At 36.3% G+C, this 24,562-nt stretch overlaps 1 protein-coding gene across 1 annotated transcript in view; it reads left to right on the top strand.

The window, feature by feature from the left end:
* VMP1 (vacuole membrane protein 1) overlaps positions 1-24,562 on the top strand; it is a 102,191-nt gene that overhangs the window by 38,939 nt on the left and 38,690 nt on the right. The window contains exons 7-8 of the mRNA XM_081109040.1: positions 622-789; positions 5,588-5,719. Of these exons, the coding sequence (XP_080965166.1) occupies positions 622-789; positions 5,588-5,719 (300 nt within the window). The remainder of the gene's footprint in view (positions 1-621; positions 790-5,587; positions 5,720-24,562) is intronic.

The following is a 24,562-nucleotide window of genomic DNA, read 5'->3' as shown; positions in this document are numbered from 1 at the left end:
CCCTTGTTTAAGGCTTTATTGCATTATTAACCCATTTAAATCTATATGATTAAAATATAAGTGAGGTAGTTACTTCACCAACTGTTTATAAGGACATAAAGTAATATTCTCAAATTATGCCTAAAAGAATAGCAGCACAGAAAGTTTTTATTAAAGGGAATGTAACCTACAAATGAAAATATGGGTAAACAAAATCAGAACCAACCCAAGAATGATATGGTTTCCAGGGGCTAGTGTTGGGGAGGGAGATTGACTACAAAAGCGCACAAGGGGACTCTTTGCAGTGGTGGTGATGTTTTATATCTTGGCTCGCTATTGTACAGCTGAATATATTTTTCAAAACTAATGTAATATAGACCCAGAAAAATGACTGTTACTGTATGTACATTATCAATAAATCGGTTTGTTTGTTTTTAAGCAAGCCAGGAGGAACTTTTGGGAAGGAGTGTTTCAAATTACCATCTGTATCATTAAATATTTAGTTAAATAGATTATTATTCTTTTAAAGCTGAGGTTTTTCCGTTAGTATATAGCAATTAAAGTACTGTTAAAATAGCATGAATATTGATGATTCCCTTTTCATTAATATTTCTAACTTGGTTTCTCGTATTTGTTTTACAGGGTCCGCATATAGCTTCAGTTACATTAGCTGCTTACGAATGCAATTCAGTTAATTTCCCTGAACCACCCTATCCTGATCAGATTATTTGTCCAGACCAAGAGGGCATTGAAGGATCCGTTTCTTTGTGGAGCATCATCTCAAAAGTTAGGATTGAGGCCTGCATGTGGGTAAGATATCTGTTCTTATATTTGTCTAAAGTGTATCTGCCTGTATAGTTTGTTGTACCTCATTGAACTTGAATCCAGACATATACCAAGTCAGCAGATAATTAAGTCATCAGCTGCCTACTTCCAAGTAAAACAAATCCTTTAGAGCCTTTTCTATTCATTAATGACATTCAAAAGAAGGCACGAAGCCATAGGTACCATGAAGCAATTGATGCCAAGTATACAATAGCAGGGACAAGGAGGATGGATGATGCAACTTTGTAAAATTTCACCAATGTTTATATTTGATAAACACACAGCAGGTGCTTATATGTTAGTCTCAGATTGGTAAATGTTATGTCTGTCTCCTAAATTTAAATACTTAGTATTTATTCTTAGAGGACTCATTTTATTCTCTGAATTGTTATAATACTAAAGTAGGGTGAAACATTTCTTTGTAAACCAAGCTTTACTGTAATGGAGGCATCAGACTCTATGGTTGTATATTGTGATCTTACTTTCAGTTGTACTGATGTTTTCTTTTTATTATTTGCTTCAGTATATTTTAGGAAGTTTTTCAAGTACATGTTCATTAGCAAAATGTATTTTAACCCATACAAAACACTCTTTTTGTGTGCTTAAATTTATTCAGGTGTCTATCATTGAGGAATAGTTCATTTGCTCAAAACTTTCTATTACTATTTCAATTATTTTTTAATTTGTCATTTGCATTTAAGTTATATATTACCTGTAACTTTTTCACTAACAGTTTCTTATAAAATTAAAATTGTGGGACAGATCACTTAAAAATCTTAACTAAAATGAAGAGGAATATGAATACTATGCCCACAGAAGAGGCAGAGTTTTCAAAGATATTTATGTGGTAGCAGTTATGTTGTATTTTAAAAGAATTATAAGGGAAGTGCCATACATTGAACTTGCTGAATATGAAAGACAGGAAAAATTGTCATGTTTCCTGTTACTCTTTTATAAACACTGGAGACAGATTCATTGTACTAGTTGCCTGTGTTTTTTAAATTTGACCACATTAGTCTTTTGATGAAAAATGTTTTATTAAAATAACAGGAGATACTTGGAACATGCTAGAAAGGGGCTATGTATATAGACTTTAGTTTTCTATTTTTCTTTTGTTCTTTCAAAAATGATTTATATAGCTGGATTAACACCAATGCCAGTAAAGAAAAGCTTCCATCCCAACTGGCAGTGGTAACTGCCTCCTACAAACTCGCACAGTGCACACTATCTGAAGTGCTCATTTGGCCTGGCTTTTCATTCATGCCTTAAATTAGTCAACTTGGTTCATACAGTGGCTTACTTCCCCAAACAAATGTTAAGCTCCTAAAAAATACAGACTGTGCGTTAAATTTATTACCCCTACAGCACTCAGTGTTAGACTTTTCACATATACAAGAATGTCAATAAGTACTGAGTGCCCTGGCCAGTGTGGCTCAGTTACTGGGTGTCATCCTGTGCACCGAAAGGTTGCTGGTTCAATTATTCCTGGTCAGGGTACATGCCCTGGTTGAGGGCTCAATCCCCAGTGTGGGGTGTCCAAGAGGTACCTGATCGATGTTCCACTCTCACATCGATGTTTCTCTCTCTTTCTCTCTCTCCCTTTCCCTTCCTCTCTCTCTAAAAATCAATGAAAAAAGTATTTTAAAAAATAATAAATAAATAAATACTGACTAATTGGCTGAATGTTTGTTTGCTTTTCGTATTTCCTTTTTTGACGACTGTCTTGGGTCATATGAAAAATGTAGCACATGTCAAGTTGTCTAAATTTGTTCCCTTTGTACTCACCATTTATAAGGACAGTCCTTTCAACAAAGGGTGCTGGGAAAACTGAATATCCACATGCAAAATAATGAAGCTGGACAAAAATTAACTCAAAATGCATCATATACATAAACTTAAGAGCTAAAACTGTAAAACTCTTTGAAGAAAATATAGAGAAAAATCTGCATGATTTTGAATTTGGCAATCATTTTTTTAAAATATATTTTTTATTGATTTCAGAGAGGAAGGGAGGAGAGAGAGATAGAAACACCAATCAATGATGAGAGAGAATCATTGATTGGCTGCCTCCTGCACCCCCCACGCTGGGGATCCAGCTCGAAACCATGACCTACCTCTGTGTTCCTAGGTCGGCGCCAACCACTGAGACACACCAGCCAGAATGGCAATCATTTCATAAATGTAACACCAAAAGGTTCGGTAATTAAAGGAAAATTGATTAATTGAATTTTACTAACATTTAAACCTTGTGCATCGAAGTCACTATCCAGAGAGTGAGTCCAGCTGAGGTGGCTTAGTGGTTGAGCGTCGACCCATGAACCAAGGCGTCACCAGTTGATTCCCATTCTGGGCACATGCTCAGGTTACAGGCTCAATCCCCAGGAGGGGCGTGCAGGAAGCAGTGGATCAGTGGTTCTTTCTCATCATTGATGTTTCTATCTCTCTCCCTCTCACTTCCTCTCTCCAAAATCAATAAAAATACATTTTTTAAAGTGTGTGTGTGTGTGTGTGTGTTTGTGTAATGTGTGGTCAATTAAGTATAAGACATGTAGCTCTTTACTTCATTTCAATTCATTATTACTTTTTAACTTTAAGGAATCTTGTCATGAGTTTGAATCATATGATTGCTTTCAAAACTATTGAACGTTTGACTTAAGTTTTAAGAGAGTTCATGTTTTAAATAAAATATGACAGTTAACTTTTCTACTTTTCGTTATGGAAAAAAATTTAAGTGCATAGAATTACATTATTAATTCAACATATTGTTCCCCAACTTCAGCTAATATTAACTCCTGGCTAATACTTTTTTATATATTCCCCTCCTCATTCTGCTCTCAGTTATCACGAAGCATAACCTAGATAACATATCACATTTCATCTGTAAATATATCAACTATAGAACTTTAAAAAAACACCTAAGAGAAATTAGGAATAGTCTCTTCAAATTAGTTGAACAGTTAGTATTCAAATTTTTTTGGTTGTGTTTATTTCTTTGATTTTCTTTTCAAATTTATTTGTTATTGAAATTGGATTGTTTGTCAAGTGTAGTTTCCCACAGCCCTAATTTTACTGATTGTATTCCAGTTGGCATAATGTAAGTATGTTTCTATGTTCCCTATATTTCCTGTGAGTTGATAGTTAGATTGAGAGGCTTGAAAGAAATTTCTTTCTGGAAAGAATATACTTCAGAGCCTTGTGTATTTCTGTCATGAGGTGCAGTAGTGTCTGGTTGTCTTTTTTGTGTGTGATATTAGCACTATTATTATATGTTCATTATTTTATTAGGAGTTATAAAATAGGGGTATCCCAATTATATCATTTTTTTCTTTAGTTATTGACTGAAATACTTTATAAAGAGAAACTTCTCTTTATCAGCAATTTAATTACCCTGAGATATCTTTCATATAGGTAAGACAGGATAAATAATTGATCTTTCTCTTTGTTGCCAGTTTTTAAAATAGTAAGTTGGTCTACTTACACACTCCAAAGTTGACTAACTTTAACTTTTCCTGTTTAGTAAAGTAGGATTTGTTTTGTTCCTTTATCCTTCTCTATATATGGCTCTTCTCCCTTCTCTCTGTTTTTAACTAACTATAGCCTTATTCTTGCTCCAGAACTCTTGATTCCCATGTGGGTAGTGCAGTTTCACTTGGAGATCATTGATTCCACATACACATTGGAATGTAGCACTGTGAACACAAAATCTTTGAATTTGATTATGTACCTTGGGGACTCTTGTCAAGGACAGAGCAAGCAGAAAGGCCTAACGTTGATTTTTAGAACTAGCAAATGCATTTTTCATTCACTCTGACTCAGGGCAGAGAAGGATGGCTCAAAGTTGAGAATTTTACTGGAGGCTGTATGCCTCTTGCTGTATTACCTATGCTGTATTTGAGCCATGTAAGTTCAAAGCAAGTTCCTGATTCTTTTACCTTTGTTTTTATCCTTATATGTTGAGTTGGTTGAGAAAAAAATTTATCTTCAAAAACAAGAATCTACAAAGAGACTAAAACATGAGTCACTCAGTGTCCTAAGGAGATATAAACATTTTTCCTGTGGTTAAAATTTATCCATCCTAATGTTGTTTTCAAGGGGCTTTCTGACCAGTTTGTTAAAAATTTTAACTCTGCACTAAGAAGTTCTGTTGGGATTAAAGCGACATTCTAAATATCAGATTTCCTAGAAAATATTTGTCTAATAGCTATACCAGTGAATGCTCATTACCAAGTCATTTGAATATTTTAAAAGGGGGAGAAATGACAAAAATAATGGAGTATAAGTAGAGCTCAGGCTGGGTGGTTCAGTTGGTTGGAGCCTTATCCCATACACCAAAAAGTTGTTACGGATGTCATCCCCGTTCGAGGCACTTAATGGGAGGCAACTGATGATGATTCTCTCTCTCTCTCTCTCCCTCTCCCCCCCCCCCCTTTCCTTCCTTCCTCTCTGTCTAAAAATCAATAAAAAATACATATCCTTGTGTGAGGATTATTAAAAAATAGAGTATAAGTAGATATGCAAGAGAACTAACATTAATTTAGTGTCAGTAATACACCAGGATTGTCTGACATTTTTATGTATAGCATATTGCCTGGCATTGCCTTGGTCAGTATTGGGGCCAGGATTCAAACTCCTACCCTCCTAGTTATGTACTAGTATATGCTTTTCTCACTGATACCTACATCTTCATATGCTTTTGGTGATATCGAAAAATATAGATTTGATGTGTTTAGTGTCACTGTTTTGAGAACAGAATCTTATGTGATTTTTTTGGTTTTTAACATAGGGTGTCGGTACAGCAATTGGAGAGTTGCCTCCATATTTCATGGCCAGAGCAGCTCGACTCTCAGGTGCTGAACCAGATGATGAAGAGTATCAGGAATTTGAAGAGATGCTGGAGCATGCAGAGGCTGCGCAGGTAAGAACAGTGTGGGGGTTGGAATAAATAGAATATTTTAATTATCCCTAAAGAGCTTAGGATTAAGGTGAATTTGTTAATAGTTTCTTTGAAGAAGACTGCCAGTGTGAAAACAAAATTACACATGGTTTGGGATAGAACATTCAGAAAAGATGAAATATGCAAGTGGTTATCATCTTGATTTTAGAATAGGGAAATATAGAAAGCATCAACAAGACAACTCAGACTCAGCTAAAACACCTTGTTGTTTTGTTTTTAAGGTTTTCACAATGCAAATAAATGTATAACAATTTAAGAGAATTTTTTGTAATTTTCTTTTTAAATCAGGTACCTTTAAAAAAAATTTAATCTGAGGCTCTTTGCTTCTGTTATATTTTCCAGATTTTCATCTTTTAAGTTACATAAGTGTTTATAGTAATAATATTGAAGCATTCTAGAAGTATTAAAAGTGAAAAGTGAAAACCCACATACCTACTCCCCAAAGTAGGATAATGATCCTGTAATTCTAAGCTGTTTTCTTTGCATTTATAACTTTTTAAAATAAAAACTATGATCATACTGTACATATTAGGCTCAAGTTTCCCCCCCCACATATAATAGACATTTGATACTAACTTTTAAGATCGTGCTCTTATTATGAAGCGACACAGCTCATTGTAGACAACTGATAAATATATCTATTTAAAATTAATCCCTCCATCCTTCAGTCTTTTTCTCTATAAATATTTATAACAGTGAGTCATATTCTATTTATTGTTCTCTGACTTGTTTTAAATATAAAGTCATACTGTGAACATTTTTCAGTGCCATCAAATATTTTCTGCATCTCTGCTTTTTATTACAAAGTTTCTTATATAAAATGTTGAAAATACAGATAAAAAAAGAAAAAACTTTAACTGGTTCATTTATCAATTTTTTATATTTAGTATATTTTTCATTTTCTTATCAATTGACATTTTTAAGGAGATCTCTTTTGTCATATGCTGTCAGTATTTTCCCCATGTTGTTTATTGTGCTTTGTTTTACTTTTAGAATAGAGAAATTTACATTTTTTATATCAGTATCTTAGACTTTTTCTTTTAAAATAATCCCTAAAATTATCTTCCTGAACCCTTATAATTATATAGTAAATATTTAGCTCTATTTAGCTCTATTTAGTATTTTTATGACTTAATTATTTTACTAGAGGCCCTGTGCATGAATTCATGCATGGGTGGGGTCCGGCTGGCCCCGATCAGGGCCGGGTCAGCAGGGGGGAGGAGATGCAGGAGGTTGGCTGGCCAGCCCCACTCCCAGTCAGGGTGGGGGTACCGATTGGGGGCAGTTGGCTGCTGCAGTACGCATCATAGCGACCAGTCGTTCCAATCACTAGGCTTATATATAGATATAGATACATATTGTTAAATCTTTAATTTATTACAGTATTTTACCTACTATATAATGTAGGAACCTAACTTTCTTTTTTTCAGGTAATTAGCTATTTGTATATTCCAACATTGTTTTCCCAGTGATTTTAATTTAGTTTTGACTTATATTTTACTATTATAAATTGCATATTATACCTTTATAAATAGTTATTGGTAGTATTTTTAAAGATATTAAGTTTTTATTTGTAAGCTATAATTTTACTGGCATCATATATATATATATGTGTGTGTGTATATATATATGTGTATATATATATGTATATATATATATTCACTTCAGAGAAGAAGGGAAAGGGAGAGAGAGAGAGATAGAAACATCAATGAGGAGAGAGAATCACTGATTGGCTGCCTTCTGCATGCCCCACACTGGGGATCAAGCCCACAACCCGGCATGTGCCCTGACCCCGGGAATTGAACCGTGATCTCTTGGTTCATAGATTGGCGCTTAACCCCTGAGCCATGCCGGCCAAGCTTACTGATATCTTTTTAGTTATATATTACTGATTGTGATTTAAAAGTTCTTACAGTAATCAGTTTTCACAAAGACCCAAAAGTTAATCTAACTTTGGTGTTGGAATTTCCTTATAGATACATGTATTCTGTAAACCCCCAATTTGATGGTAGCAATAAAATATAGAGAAGGTAACAGTAACTAAAACAGCAAAGTAAGTAAAATGAATAATTATGAATGGGTATTTGAATTTTAAGATTGCCTGAGACTTAGGTAGAAAGTGTGTTTTTTATTCCTTTGGTAGAATAAGTTTATCAGCAGGAAGAGTGAAAAAAAATACTTGGCTCTCATTGCTTTACCATGTGCTCTCCAACTAGGATAAAGGGTGTATGCTTTTACTAGGAAGTTGTTACTAGGTAACAATTTTAAAGCTAAGTATTTTTTAAATTCCAGTGTTGACTGATTGTTGGATTTTGTACTATAGATATTTTTTTTTTGGGGGGGGGGGGGAGATTAACACATATATTTGAACTGATTCCTTTTGCTACCTAACTTATTTTCGTGAGTTCAGTATTGAGATTAGGCAGTATTTTTCCACCAAGCTGACTTCCTTTTGCTCTTGGCTTTCTGTCATGTTTTCACTAGATGTCTGTGGGAGGTAGACATGAATGAATGTAGTTTCCTATGACCTTCAGCAATTCTAGCATCATTTGTAAAAGTTAGGTCACCTGACTCCCTCCTTTCCTCCCTTATCTAGTCATTCTTTTTTTTTTTTTAATCCTCATCCAAGGATATGTTTTTATTGATTTTAGAAAGAGAGGAAGGGAGAGAGAGAAAAAAAGAAATATGGATGTGAGATGTCTTCTCCTTTCTCTTCCCACTCCTGGTTCAGACCTTAATTACTAGGTCCCTGAACATTTCCAGCAACTTCCTAATAAGTCTCCTCTTAACTAGTCTTTTTCGTTCGTTCTTTTCTTTTTTCTTTTTTTCTTTTTTCTGAAAACTACCTCTGGTCATAGAACTTTGCTACTCAAAAGTCTTCCCAACCCCTGGGTATTATCTTTTTCTTTATCTTTCTTGTGTACTTTTCACTTGCTACCTTATTTTAAAACTATTTATGAACTTTTCTCATCTCTCTCAGGAATCTGTAAGCTCCTTAAAGGGATGCCAAAAAAAAATGTGTGCATTTTCAACAATGCCTGCCTGGTCTTGCACACATTACTCATGAGGTAGATACTTGGAATAAACTAAGAAATATCAAGTGAGAGAGAAAACGTAGCATTACATGAAATATGTTCACTTCATATTACTCTACTGTAAAATAAAATGTAAAAGTGTAGTGGACATAGAAATTATTGAGATTTCAAATCATTAAGAAGAAAGATTGGGTGGGAGGGGTCAGTGGGGGGAAAAAACAAAGGGGACATTTCTCAGTCTTTGAACAATAAAGATAAATTTTAAAAAACAAGAAGCCCTGGCTGGTTTGGGTCGGTGAATAGAGCTTCGGCCTGTAGACTGAAGGGTCCTGGGTTCGATTCCGGTTAAGGTCACATGCCTGGGTTATGGGCTTGATCCCCAGTTGGGGGGCATGCAGGAGGCAGCCAATCAATGATTCTCTCTCATCATTGATGTTTCTATCTCTCTCTCCCTCTCCCTTCCTTTCTAAATAAAAATACATTTTTTAAAAAGAAGATTGAGCAGTTTTGCATCTTTTAGTTTAATAATCATCTGAGAGCAAGCATTAAAGATAATGTAAAAGACATTATAACAAATGACATAATTTTTTTTTAATATATTTTATTGATTTTTTACAGAGAGGAAGGGAGAGAGATAGAGAGTTAGAAACATCGATGAGAGAGGAACATCGATCAGCTGCCTCCTGCACATCTCCTACTGGGGATGTGCCCACAACCCAGGTACATGCCCTTGACCAGAATCGAACCTGGGACCTTTCAGTCCGCAGGCCGACGCTCTGTCCACTGAGCCAAACCGGCTTCGGCCAAATGACATAATTTTTAATTCACATCCAGTAAAACAACATTATAAAAATGCTATGCTTTAGAAACAAATGAAGGTTCCTATGATAACTTGTTTATTCTTTAAGCTGCATAACCAAAGGAAAGGGAAAAGTAAAGGCATTAGGAATAAGAGTTTGAAAAATAAAGTAATTTATTTGCTTGATGTGTCCTAAAAGATTAGGGCAGCCAGTATTGAAGTAATGGGGAATGGGATCATGGAGGTGACTGTGGTTTTTTGTGTTTAAAGCTGACACATAGAGTAGGAATGTCGTACATATTTACTTGGAAGAATATGGTTTGAATAAGTGTGCTTTCCTAAATGCTGTCTGTCCAAGTGACCTCACTACTTGGATTCTTTTTTTACAAAATGGTAGGTTGCTGACTGTGTGAAACTGTCTCTTACTATTTCTATCAATATAGGAAATTAAGAATTAAGTCAAATAAGAAATTGAGCCCTGGCCAGATGGCTCAGTTGGTTGGAGTGTCATCCTGTACCTCCAACTTGGTACACAGGTTTCAGGTTCCATTCTGGTCAGGGTACATAGCTAGATTTCAGTTTGATTCCCTGTTGGGGTTGCATATGGGAGTCAACTGATTGATGTCTCAGGTGAGGATAAAAAAATTTTTTTAGAGTTTAGAAAATGCAAGTTGTTCCTCTATATTTGTATTGACTAATTTGGCTTTCTTTTGAATATAATTCATGAATCTGTTAAATATTTCCTCAAAGGCTATTTTATAGTTTCTGGATTTTTTAATTGAATTTATTGGGTTGACATTAGTTAATAAAATTACATAGGTTTCCGGTGTATAATTCTATAATATATCATCTGTATATTGTATTGTGTGTCCACCACCCAAAGTCAGATCTCCTTCTATCATCATTTATTCCCCCTGTACCCTCTTTTAACTCTTCACTTATCTTTTCCTCTGGTAATCACCATATTGTTGTCTGTGCCTATGAGTTTGTTTTTTGTTAATCCCTTCACCTTTTCACCCAGCCCCCCCCCCCCCAACCCTCCTCCCCTCTGACAGCTCTCAGTCTGTTTCTATTTTGTTAGTTTATTTTGTTCTTTAGATTCCATATATAACTGAAATCATATGGTATTTGTCTTTCTCTGACTGACTTATTTCACATAGCATAATACTCTCCAGGTCCATCCATGCTATCACAAAAAGTAAGATTTCCTTCTTTTTTATAGCCAGGTAGTATACCATTGTATAAATATACCACAGCTTTTTTATCCACTCATCTACTGATGGGCACTTGGGCTGATTCCAAACCTTGGCTATTGTAAATAATGCTGTAGGGAACAGAGGCATCATATATTCTTTCGAATTAGTGTTTCTGGTTTCTCTGGATATTCCCAGAAGTGCAGTCACTGGGCCCAAGGCAGTTCCATTTTAATTTTTTGAGGTAACTCCATACTGCTTTCCGCAGTGGCTGCACCACTCTGCATTACCACCAACAGTGAGGAAGGTCCCCTTTTCTCCACATCCTGGACAGCACTTGTTTGTTGATTTATTGATGATGGCCATTCTGAGGAGTATGAAGTGATCTCATTGTGGTTTTAATTTGCATCTCTCTGATGATTAGAGATGTTGAGCATTTCTTTTTTTTTTCATATGTCTCTTGGCCATCTGTATGTCCTCTTTGGAGAAGTATCTGTTTAGGTCCTTGCCCATTTTTTAAATTGGATTCAGTCTTGAGTTTTATAAGTTCCTTATACATTTTGGATATTAATCCCTTATCAGATGTATCATTGGTGACTATGTTCTCCCGGGAGCACGTCTGCCCTTTTCTCCTTCTCTTCCCCTCTTCTTCTCCCACAGACATACATCTCCTAAACTCTAAGGGACCCTACAAGATTTACAACCAGGGCAGCAATGGGCAGTGGCAGGTTGTTCTGGGCAAAACCCCCGATCCTGTCCCCAACACCCCCTTTTCTCTTACTTCTTAGTGAGCCAAAGCGGACCAGCCTAAGCCGATTTCACCAGCCCCTTCTTGTTCCACTGTCCCCAGCTTTAATAAGTGTCCTCTAAAATTCATCTGGACTCGTGATGTGAAATTGTTCTTGTATGAACTCAAGAACCCACACACACTACCAGTTGGCCCTAGGCAGACCTGCTAAGGGCCAGAACCCCTTTCCGGTGACAGTACCATGCCATGTTTAATATTTTTTAAAGTTATTTTTAGAAAGAGAAGAAGGGAGAAGGAGAGAAATAAGCGGCTGCCTCCTGCACCCCCTCTACCAGGATAGAGCCAGGCAACCTGGGCATGTGAATCAAACCTAAATGGGATTCAAACTGTTGACCTTTTGGTGCACAGGAGGATGCTCAACCAACTGAGCCACACTGGCCAGGGCCAATGCCGTTTTGATTCATATTATTACTATCAATATAGAAAATTGAGAATTAAGTCGGAAATTGAAATTTCTTAAAACTTTATTTTTTAAAAGAATGCAATTTTTTTCCTCCACATTTATATTGACTTGCTTGTTTTTCTCTTGAGTATATATAATTCATGAGTCTGTTAGGTTAAGTATTTCCTCAAAGGCTATTTTATAGTTTCTGAATTTAATCTTTTTTTTTATTGATTTTATTGATTTTTTACAGAGAGGAAGGGAGAGAGATAGAGAGTTAGAAACATCGATGAGAGAGAAACATCGATCAGCTGCCTTCGGCACATCTCCTACTGGGGATGTGCCCCCAACCGAGGTACATGCCCTTGACCGGAATCGAACCTGGGACCCTTCAGTCCGCAGGCCAACGCTCTATCCGCTGAGCCAAACCGGTTTTGGCTTAATCTTATTTTAAGGGAAAATTTTTTAGCTTTTGTTTAGGGCTTCGGTATTTAAATTAATTAAAACTTGTTCCCTGCAGTTGATTGGAGAGTCGTTCCATACACCAAAAGGTTGCAGGTTCGATTTCCCTCAGGGCACATACCGAGATTACAGGTTTGATTCCCATTGGGGGCGTGTATAGAAAGCAACCAGTTGTGTTTCTCACATCGACATTTCTCTCTCTCTCTCTCTCTCTCTCTCTCTCTCTCTCTCTCTCTCTCTCTCAAAATTAATAAAAACATATCCTCAGACCTGGCCAGTTTGGTTCATTGGATAGAGCCTCGGCCTGTGGACTGAAGGGTACCCTGTTTGATTCTGGTTAGGGGCACACGCCTGGGTTGTAGGCTCGATCCCCAGTAGGGGGCATGCAGGAGGCAGCTGATCAATGATCCTCTCTCATCACTGATGTTTCTGTCTCTCTCTTTCCCTCTCCCTTTCTCTCTGAAATCAATAAAAAATATATTAAAAAAAAACAAACACATATCCTCAGGTGAGGAGTAAAACATAATAATTAAAACTTGCCACTTGTCTGATTTATTGAAGTTAAATTCCAATTAAGTTTAAATACTAATATCTTTTCGCTTACTAATTTGTGTTAAATATATTTAAGGACACAAAACTTTTATTAGCTTAATAGAATTTTTATCCTGTTTAGAAATGTTAAGTTATTTACGTTCTTTTATTAGTGAAAACACATAGCACCAAAATAAAGTTTGTTCATTACAATGGTAGTTCTCATTCTTATGGCCAGTGCATTTTTTTTTTTATGCATTACCCAATGAATATCCCCCTCATAGACGGGGATAATTAAAGGTTCTTTAGACATTCTTTTGATGATAGAATATCTGTTTGATCATTTGAGTTTAGAGACTATGGGAAAGCATTTAATAATGATTATTTATACACTCACTTAAGTGCTTTAACGTTCCTTTGATGCTATTCTCTGTTAAGCACATTTTCCTATGAAGTGTTTGTAGCTGCCCACACCATGTCAATGCCTGCTGGTTTTTCCCCTTGTGAAGTTTCTGTTCCTTTACATACAGAGATTTATGAAAGAGTCTCTGGTGTGGATGATCTGAAACCCACCAGGACTCATTCTCATATAATTTAGTGCCATTTGAACACTCTGGGTGTCAGTTGTTGCTGGGACCTGTTTTTGACTCTGTTGAACCTTTGCTGGCTGTGGTTTGTCTGGCCATCACATGACTTCTCTGAAAATTCCCCCTCCCCTTCATTTCCAGTAAACTATTTGAGTAGGAGTGAGTCAGAGTGAAACCAGCTTCCCTGTAACCACAGGGCTTGTTAAAGAATTTGTCAACGTGGACTCTAGAGGGTTTGCATTAAGCTTTGCTATGGTTTGTGTTGTGTCAGGAGTTCCACAGAAAAGCTTCCGGCTCTCATGATCTCTTGCTTGTTTGCAAAGGGTTAAACTGATAAGTGTTGCCTTAATGAGCATCAGAGACACCTTAAACACTTTTTTTTTATCATGTAAAGGCCAAGGCTTAATGTAGTTTCTCTTTTCAGAATCATCCAACCACACCCAACAACATTTAGTTTTTGAAAAGGCAGGCCTTTTCTTCTTTCGAGCTGGCTCATGATTTTACCACAAAGTACCATCAAGATTAAGCAATTTTCAGTGGTCTCTCTTGAAGGATTCTGTTGCAGGATATTGCGACTTACAGCAGAGTGGCTTTGGTACATGAAAGTCACTGACTTGCATTTGGTTCCATTTAAAGCAATTCTGTAGTTGCAGTCCGTAAAAGCAGCCATAGGCAGGCGTCCGCCGGAGCTGAGCAGGCTGTCTGCTGAGGACAGGACATTTGGATGTCACTCATTCATAGGGCAGCCAGGAAGCAGAGTGCTCTCCGTCGCACATAACACACAGTTGTGATCTCTAAACACACTTAGCATGATTTATGGTGGAATTCTTAATGCCTCATTTTATTTGCTTTCTCAGGAAACTTTTACTTTATTTAAACTCTTTTCCCTGGCCGGGTGGCTCAACTGATAGAGCATCGTTCCCATACACCAAGGTTGCGGATTCGATCTCCGGTCTGGGCACATACAAGAATCAACAACCAATGAATGCATAAATAATTGGGACAACAAATTTCTCTCCTTCTCCCCCATCCCCTCTCTCACCTTTCTCTCTCAAATCAATTAATAAATTTTTTTAAAAATAAACTCTTTTCTCCACCCCACTCCCAGACTTTTTATCTTTCTTTGTTTTCTTGCTCTCCTCTATTTCTTTAACCCATCCTTATAATAGTAACTAACTGAACAGGACAGAGAGCTATAACTTGATGCAAGTTATTGAATGAATGGTCTCTAGGAAATTGTCTATTCATTATACATTCCTGAATCAATTTGTTTTTAATTGTGCATTTCTGTATTCATCTCAGCAGACTTTTACTTAAATAATTAATTTAATGGCCCAGTTGGCCTGGCTCAGTGGTTGAGCAGTGACCTATGAACCAGGAGGTCACTGTTCGATTCCTGGTCAGGGCATATGCCTGGGTTGCAGGCTCAATCCCCAGTGGGGGGGGTGTGCAGGAGGCAGCCAATCAGTGATTCTCTCTCATCATTGATGTGTCTAGCTCTCTCTTCCTCTCTGTTCCTCTCTGAAGTCAATAAAAATATTTTTTAAATAAATTTAATGAATACTTTTAAGTCCAACCTCCTAAAAATAATTTTTATTCTGCCTAATGTTTTTGTAACAAAATAAATTTAGATGAAAGAACATGGGAAAAATTTTGATTTAGTTACCCCTCACAGGAAAGGATGCAAAATAATGGAAGTTTAAAGTTGTGTATATTCTAGCAATGCTCACTAACTCTCAATAATCAAATTAAAATTGAAAAAATTATTTTGATGAAGTGATTCTAATTGAAATTAGATGATATTAAGATGAAGGGGAAAAAAGAGGTTAATATAGCTTGGTCTTTAACAAAACTCAGTAAATAATAAATGTTTGTTTTTCATGTTAGTTTGTTTTGGCATTGGAGTAGAATATAGTTTTCGTTTATGTCTGCTTTTTTCTTTTCATTTGCACACCTGCTTACAGATATGGAAAAAAGTAAGCAGGGGGTAAGGATTAGGTTACCTTTGTTAAACTCATTTAAAGATTTTTTTTTTCAGGTTTATGTTTCAAACACCTTTTGTAAAATGCCTTTAGAAAGGCTCCTTTCATTGAAACTTGGACCAACAGACTATGTGTGCTGTGATTTTGCTCATGAGTTTGCAAATCAGTTAACACACTAAATATAAACCCACATTCTCTTATAACTGCTGAGTGTTCCCGGGGTCCTGGCCCAAGACCAGAGTTTCTTATAAGACATGGATGGCAGGATTTCCATTATGCTCATTTCATATTACAGAAGTTTTTGTTTCTAATTAGATAGGGTGTGTGGTTTGTAATAATAGATCTGTAGTTCTCTTGCTGAGTATGTAAGGAAATTTCTCTTGGTAGAGTGTTCTTCCCATTTTTCTGTCTTGGTCCTTACAAGGTAAAAACATGAGCTGTCATGTTTTTGTTTGTTTTGTTTTATTGTTGTTACCTAATGGTAACCTAATGGTAACCTAAAGGTAACCTTCACTAGAGGATATTTTTCCCATTGATTCGGGACGGGGGAAGGGGGGTGGGTTGAGAGAGAAAGAAACCACAACGTGAGAGAGACACATTGATTGGTTACCTCCCACCAGGGTGGGGATCAAACCTGCAACCCAGGTACCTGCCCTTGACTAGGAATCGAACCCGAGATCCTTCAGTGCTCTGGCCCGTGCTCTAACCACTGAATTACACCAGGGTGAGCTGTCATGCTTTTAAACTAAAGCACTATGTAGTGGATCAGGAAGTGGGCATGATAATCAACCCAGTGCTCCCCTCAGAAGTAGACATGTATTCTAGATTCCTTGTTCCTTTCCCCTGATATAAATCTGCATCAATTAATTTAAACTTGCAAACATTTGTATTTTTACTACTTCTTGAGATAACAACTTCATAAAATTCATAGCCTATTATTTAAAGAAGTGCTTGCATTTGTTTAAATTTGTCTGTCATTCTTGTAAGATTTAACAGTCCCCTTTCCTCTTTTTATAACTCTACAGATTTCAGTTAGTTGCCTTTTACCCGCTGTAGAGAATGTGACCATTTACTTTTTATATTTAACAGCCCCCAAACACTGAGAGTACTGTGATAATGTTTATCTAATTCTTCTATATCCTTCCTACCATGAAGTTATCAAAACTGCACATCATTTTCCAGGGAAGCTACTACACTCATGTTTTTCAGATTTCTACAACTACAGTTCTGATTTGCTAATGTTTTTAATAAGTTGTTTACTTCAATAAGCTGTTTACTTGGAGACTGCTTCCATTTCCCTTTTCTTTGTTCATATCTCAAAACTTTTATAACTCATTATTTTATATTTAAATACATTTTCCCTAAATGTATTATCTTACTCTTGTCCATATTGAAATTTACCTGCCAATTTATTATCATAAATTTGGCAAGTCTCATTTCAACTGTAGATTTGGAACTTAAATTTTCTGCTCCTTTTTCCAGGGCTATTTATAAATCTATTCAGTAGAACTGGTTCTGTCCTGGGAAAGAAGTCCACTCCTCATATTTCTCATAATAGAGAAGATCCCATTTATCTTTAGCTTTGTTTTCAGTCTCTTCAGTTTCCTGTCCCTGACAGTTTTATAAATTCCATACTGACTTAGTTTGCAAAGCTTTGGTCTGTTTTTGTTGTGTTACATACATAGCAGCTTATCATATGCTTTTTGTTTTTTAGATTCCAGTCTGAATCTGGAAATAAATGTTATTTATTACTTACTTGTAACCAAAATACAGTCTGTTGTAAAGTGCTAAAAATTGGAGTTGATTTCCCCTCCTCTGCCCCCCCTACCCCCCCACCCCAGCATCATCTGAGATTGGTAAAGGCCCTTTCTGGTGAGATGAGCAGATCACATGAGGAGATAACTGACTTCAGACAGGAAAAAGAGAAGAAAAGAAAATTTTATTACTTGTGTGTGTCATTTCTAATAAATCTTGCATACTCAGACATTTTCCCCGAGTGTCTAGAGCACTGTTGTTCTTGGGCTACAGAGTCATCTCATTTTCAAGTAGCGGCTAGGCAGGCACTGATGGGAGTAGATGCCTGCCTGCCTGCCTGCCTGCCTGCCTGCCTAAGAATTACTATTAGGTTTCTTTCCAACGGGGAGAGAGATGGACAGAGGAAAAGGAAGAAGCAGATACTGGCCAATTTTAATGCTGGCTACTTGGCCTTTCATTTTAATTTGGCCGGACTATGAAAAGGAGGAAGAAAGTACTGTACAGTCTGCTTATCTGAACTTCCAAAAATACTTTTTTTTAAAATCTGAGAATGTTAACAAATACTGATGTTCAGCCCTGAAAAGGCTTCCGAAAACCTTACTGCTTCCATATATTCCTTCTTTCTAGATTACCCAAGAGATATTTTATGTTTAATAGGTTATTCATGAGTTTTAAGATTAGTAGTGAGATAACCATTATAGGTCTAAATAACTAAAAAATTTCCTCTTTCTGGAGACAAGAATATATTAAGAATTAGAATTCTGGAATACTTTGTAAAGTATGATTATCTGACCATGATGCTGTATACCTAAATCTAATACAAAATAGTATTGAATATAAACTGTGATTGAAATATAAAATTAAAAAGAAAAGAACTAGCATTCAAGTGTAGTAACCTCAGCTATTTCTCTCTACCTTCTTGTGATGGAAGGTTTAATAAACCAGTTGGTGGTACTACAAGGCAGATTTGATAAATTTTCAATTCTTAATGCGTTTCCTTTCTTTCCTCCTCCCTGCTTTGCAGCCCTCCTCTTCTTGATATTAAAATGTTGCTATTTTTATATTAAAAACAAACAAAAACCTATCATCCCCCGAGTCATGAGATTGCATTAAAACTGAGCTCATCATGTCTGACCACAGATTCTGACAAGATACTTATTCCATTGGCTCTCAGGCTTTTTCATCTTTGACAGTTAGTAATATAACTTCACTCTAAACAAATTTGTCCCATAATCAGTTTTGTTTCTTACTGGTCATGGTGATAGGTATTATTATCACCATCTTATAGAAAAGATAAGAAACTGGCTCAGAGAAGTTTGAAGATAGTGCAATCGGTACTCCAACATTTTGGTATCACAAGAACTCTGTAGATTGGTGTTTGTATTGTATCTATAAGAACGTTTTGTCCTTTTTGTTTTTCATTTTCTCCCTTGCATTGTAGGTTTCATGAGTTGTTCATCATCTCTTTCCCCTTCTCTTTAACACTTGCAACCCACCACCCATATACACACCCTGGATTATTTATTTCTCTCTCAGTCGAATAAACTTGCTAGAACTTGCTTTCACTAAATTCTTAGCCTGGCTTATTCCCTCACCTCCTTTAGGATTTTGATCAAATGTCACCTTTTCTGTCAGGTCTTATATGACCATCTTATTTAAAATTATACCTTCTCTGCCTCTCCATCCTATAATTTTTCTTTCCTCCCACTAAAATGTCAGCTGTGTGAGGGTCCAGGTTGTTATCAGATTGACTCAGTGTTGAATCCCCTGCTCCTGTGGTAGTGTTTGGCAGGTATAAACTCTTGATAAACATTTGTTGAATGAATGATTGGGCCACTGTGTCCTTATCTCTGTATTTTTATTACCTTGCATGTAGTGGTTTACCAACTTTATTTGGTTGAATTTAATAGCTTTTAAATAAGAATTCTGGTTTGGGGAAAAGATTTTAACTTTGTCTTCTATGATGATTCTGTGAACAAAATACATATATATATTGTTTTTTCGTAACTCAGCATTTAAAATACTTAAAGCTTTTCTTTTCCTCTTGTTTGTATGTTTGAATTTATTTAATCTTCATTTGAATTATCAGAACTGCTGTTTACCACAAACACAATCATTAGAACCATCTGTAGCAGAGGAAAATCCTTTAGATTTTTTTTCAATTGAGATTATTAATTGTCAACATGGAAGCACTATTAAGAGTAATCTGTGTTATAACCACTTTTGATAAATGTTTGGAACTATCTACTAAAGTTAAACATACACATACCCTATGATACAGCAATTCCATTTGAAAATTTATGTGCAACAGGAAGATGTGCCAAAAGACTTGTACAGGAATTTTCATAGCAGCATTATTCATAATAGCCCCAATGTTCACCAACAGTGAACAGCCCTAATGTTCACCAGCAGTAAATAAAGTGTGATATATTCATACAATGGAATACTATACAGCAACAGCAAGAAATTCATGATTGCTACATGTTGTAAGCATACATAAATCACATGGACATAATGTGGAGCTATAGAAGCCAGACATAAAAGAAAACCTACTGTTTAATTCCATTTATGTAAAGTTCAAAAATAGGCAAGCTACATCTGTGTAATACAAGTCAATGATAGTGTTTATTTTGGGGTAAGGAGTAATTACTAGGAGTGCCACCAGTGGGGTTTCTAGAATTCTGGTCATGTTCTATATCTGGATCTTAGTGGTAGTTACATGGGTGTATTCATTGTAAAGTTTCATCAAGATGTATATTTTAGATATGTATACCATACTGTAGATTCGTTGTGCCGCAGTTAAAAGAATACTTTTACTGCCTCATCTCTCCAGAGTAAATTTGATAACCAGTACATCAGTACCTGCAGACATCCATTTAGTCCTGATTTTGACCCAGATATAGCTGATAGCCTCATATTTTGAGCACAACTCTCTGAAATGTGTATTGTTCCCAGATTATATATTCCTTATATATAGTTTTATGTGAAAAATCTTACTGATCATTATTACATAATTTTTGAAAGGGTTAATGTGGAGGAAGTGCCATAGAACCTACTATAGGCACAGTCGCCTTTAGGTTAATGACTTTGGGGTCTTTAGTTTTTCTGGACCCCACAGAAAAGAAAGTCATAGTCCCATTTTTAGACAGTGACAAAAGCAAGCAATAGATCATTCTACCTAGAGAATCTATACTCTTTTGCAATCATTTTTTAATTTTATTTTAGAGAGAGAAAAACATCAGTTTGTTGTTCCACTTATTTATGCATTCATTGGTTGTTTCTTGTATGTGCCCTGACTGGGGATCAAACCCACAACCAAGGTATATCAAGATGAGACTCTAACCAACTGAACTGTACAGCCAGGGCCTGCAAACATTATCTTGAACTCTAAAAAGTTAGTGTACTGGCTGGAGTCTGAAAAAGACAGATCAACTTTTGCTTATTATACATTGGAGTACACAGATTTCTCATATTTGATTTTTGCCACATCTGTGAACCAGTTGTACCATTAGTTCCTTTGTGTTTTTTTAACAGCTAAATTTTAAAAATTGAGACATAACTGACATAGAACATTGTATCAGTTTTAGATGTGCAACAATGATTTGACATACATATGTATTGCAAAATAATTACCATAAGTTTTGTTAACGTCCATAACCACACAGTTACAATTTTTTCTTGTGATGAGAACTTTTAAGATCTACACTCAGCAACTTTCAAATATACAATACAGTATTGTTAACTGTAGTCAACATATTATACATTATATCCCCAAAACTTATTTTTCTTATAACTGGAAGTGTGTACATTTTTATCAACTTTACCTGTTTTGCCCATCCCCCACCCCCTGCCACTGGCAACCAACAATCTGTTCTCTGTGTCTATTACATTGGGTTTGGGGTTTTTTAAGATTCCATATGTAAATGAGATCATGTATTTGTCTTTCTCTCTCTGGCTTATTTCACTTATCATAATACCCTCAAGGTTCATCCATGTTATTGCAAATGTCAGGATTCTCTTTTTTTATAGCTGAATAATGTTAGTGTGTGTGTGTGTGTGTGTGTGTGTGTGTTATATCAATGTATTCCACATTTTCTTTATTTATTTTTTTTAATATATTTTATTGATTTTTTACAGAGAGGAAGGGAGAGAGATAGAGAGTTAGAAACATCGATGAGAGAGAAACATTGATCAGCTGCCTCCTGCACATCTCCTATTGGGGATGTGCCCGCAACCCAGGTATATGCCCTTGACCGGAATCGAACCTGGGACCCTTGAGTCTGCAGGCCGACGCTCTATCCACTGAGCCAAACCGGTTTCAGCTCCACATTTTCTTTATACATTTTTCCATCGAGGGACACTTAGGTTGTTTCTATTTCTTGGCTATTGTAAATAATGCTGCAATAAACTTGGGACATGGATATATTTTTCTTTTTTAGATTATTTTGTTTCCTTTGGCTCAATACCCAGAAATGCAATGGCTGGGTCATACGGTGGTTATATTTTATATTTTTGCCAACAGTGCACAGAAGTTTTCCTTTCTTCACATACTCACCAACACTTATTATCTCTTGTCTTTTTAATGATAGCCATTCTAACAATTGTGAGGTGATATCTCATTATAGTTTCCCTGTTGATTAGTGATGGTGAGCACTTTTTGTGTACCTGTTGGCCATATGTATGTCTCTTCTTTGCAAAAATACCAACTCAGATCCTCTGCCCATTTTTAAGAAATTATATTTACTGGGGTGACATTGGTTAATAGGGTTAGATAGGATTCAGGTACGGATTTCTATGTTACAAGAACCATATATTGCATTGTGTGCCCACAACCCAAACTCTTGTATGTGCCCTGACCAAGGATAGAACCTTGACATAAGAGGATGATGCTCTAACCAACTAAGCCAACCAGCCAAGGCCAAATGCATTATAAATATCTACATTTTAAATATATATATTTTTTATTGATTTTTAGAGAGGAAAGGAGAGGGAGAGAGAGAGAAATTTATCAATGATGAGAGAGAATCATTGATCGGCTGCCTCCTGCACGCCTCACACTGGGGATTCTGGGGATCAAGCCTGCAACCAGGGCATGTGCCCTGACTGGGAATTGAACCGTGACTTCCTGGTTCATAGGTTGACACTCAACCCCTGAACCATACTGGTCAAGCATAAATATCTACATTTTCTTTTTCTTTTCTTTTTAAATCTCTACATTTTTATGTTTTGTGTCACAATTTACATCTTTTTATCTTGTGTACTGCCGGGGTCCAACCCCAGCAGGTCCAGGGGTTCCCAAAGGCATAGACGGAGTCGGCGAAGAAGGAAGGACACGGAGACAGTGTTCAGTTGATCAGCAGCCTAGCCAGGATCTCTAGCCAGGATCTCCAGCCAAGTTCTGGTCTGGATCTCCAGAGAGGTTCTGCTGTTTATTGTCTTGTTACATCCGTATTTATACCAGTTGATTTTAATCCTGTCAATTTCTATTACAAAGGTTAGGGCGTTTCTTATCTCCATTCCAGGGAGTAAAGATTATGTGGCTTAAGCATGATTGTTTGTAGTAAAAGTGATTAACTACCCTCCTGGCACTTAGTTAAGGGAGTTTCATCCCCTCCCTAACTTCAGGGAAAAATCCCTGCCTGGGGAAACAACCTTTCTCGGAGAGGTGACCTTGGTTAAAACACACAGCGCTAAGGGAAGCAAACATATTAAGAACAGTATGCTATATACACCAGGTCCCTTGAAACATATGCTGTGCAGATGTTTCTATCCTGCAGCGACTGTGTCAAGCAGCAAGGATGGACTGGCTTCCAGCAGTGTACTCAATAAATTATTGTAGTTATAATTATTTTTACTTCTTTTGTCTTTTACACTTCATACTAGCTTTATAAGTGATTAACTCACCACCTTCACAACATTAGATTGTCCTGAATTTAACTATATATTTACCTTTACCAGTAAGGTTTATACTTATAATATGTTTTTATATTACTAATTAGTGCCCTTTTGTTTCAGCTTTAACATTTCTTGTAAGGCTGATCTAGTGGTACTAAACTCCTTCAGATTTTGCTTATCTGGAAAACTATTTCTTCTTTGATTTTGAAAGACAACTTTGCTGGATAGAGTATTTTTGGTTGGAAGTTATTTTCTGTCAGTACTTTGAATATATTTGTGCCACTCCTTCCTGGCTTTCAAAATTTCTGTTGAAAAATGTACTTATGTCTTCTGGGGTTCTCTTGTATGTAGCATCGTAACATGCTATTTTTCTTGCTGCCTTTGAGATTCTCTCTTTGTCTTTAACTTTTGCAATTTAATTAATAATGTATCTTGCTGTGGGTCTCTTTAGATTCAACTTTCTTGGAATTTCGAGTTTCCCTAATCTGGATGTCTATTTTCTTCATCAGAATACAGGAGTTTTTAAGCCATTATTTCTTCAAATATTTATTCCCCATACTTTCTCTTTTTTTCTGGGATTCCTATAATGTAAATATATATTCCTTTGATGTCCCATAAGTCTCTTAATATCTTCACTCATTTTCATTCTTTTTTGTTTTTGCTCCTCTGGTGGGAGGATTTATACTGCCCTGTCTTCATGTGTGCTGATTCTTTCTTCTGCCTTAGCTAGTCTATTGTTGAACCCCTCTTTTGAGTTTTCTAGTTCAGTTATTGTAGTCTTCACCTCAGTGACTTCTGTATGGGACTTGCTTATATTTTCTATCTTTATTGAAATTCTCACTCTGTTTATCTTTGTTCTCCTGACCTCAGTGAGCATGTTTGTGAGCATTATTTTGAACTCTATGATAGATCACTTATCTTCATTTCATTAAGGTCTTTATCTGTGGCTAGATCTTGTTTTTCCTTTGGAACTTATTCCTTTGTTTCTTCATTTTCCATTTTCTGTGACTCACTCTCTGTGTTGGTTTCTATGCGTTAGATAAAACATCCACCTCTCCCACTCTTAAGGAGTGGCCTCCTGTAGGAGATGAGCCTTATCCTTCAACTCTGCCCTAGCTCTTTGGTTGTCTCTCAGTCCTTTGCCATTGTCTTTTGTCTTTTTTTTTTAGTGTCTCCCAATAGTTGAGGGTGTGCTGAGACCTGTCAGTGTCCCAAAGGGGAGTAGCTTACTAAGCATCTAGATACAGTCTTCAGGCAGCAAATTTTAAAGTATGCAAATATACTCCTGTGAGGGAGAGATTGGAATATGGGCATTTCTGTTTGCTCTCTCTGCACTGAACCCTGTAGGAATAGCTAGGCAAGAATTGTTTCTGTG

Source organism: Myotis nattereri (genome assembly GCF_964212035.1).
Source record: "Myotis nattereri genome assembly, chromosome: 16".
NCBI lineage: Eukaryota > Metazoa > Chordata > Mammalia > Chiroptera > Vespertilionidae > Myotis > Myotis nattereri.
This window is presented reverse-complemented; position numbering and strand designations above follow the sequence as displayed.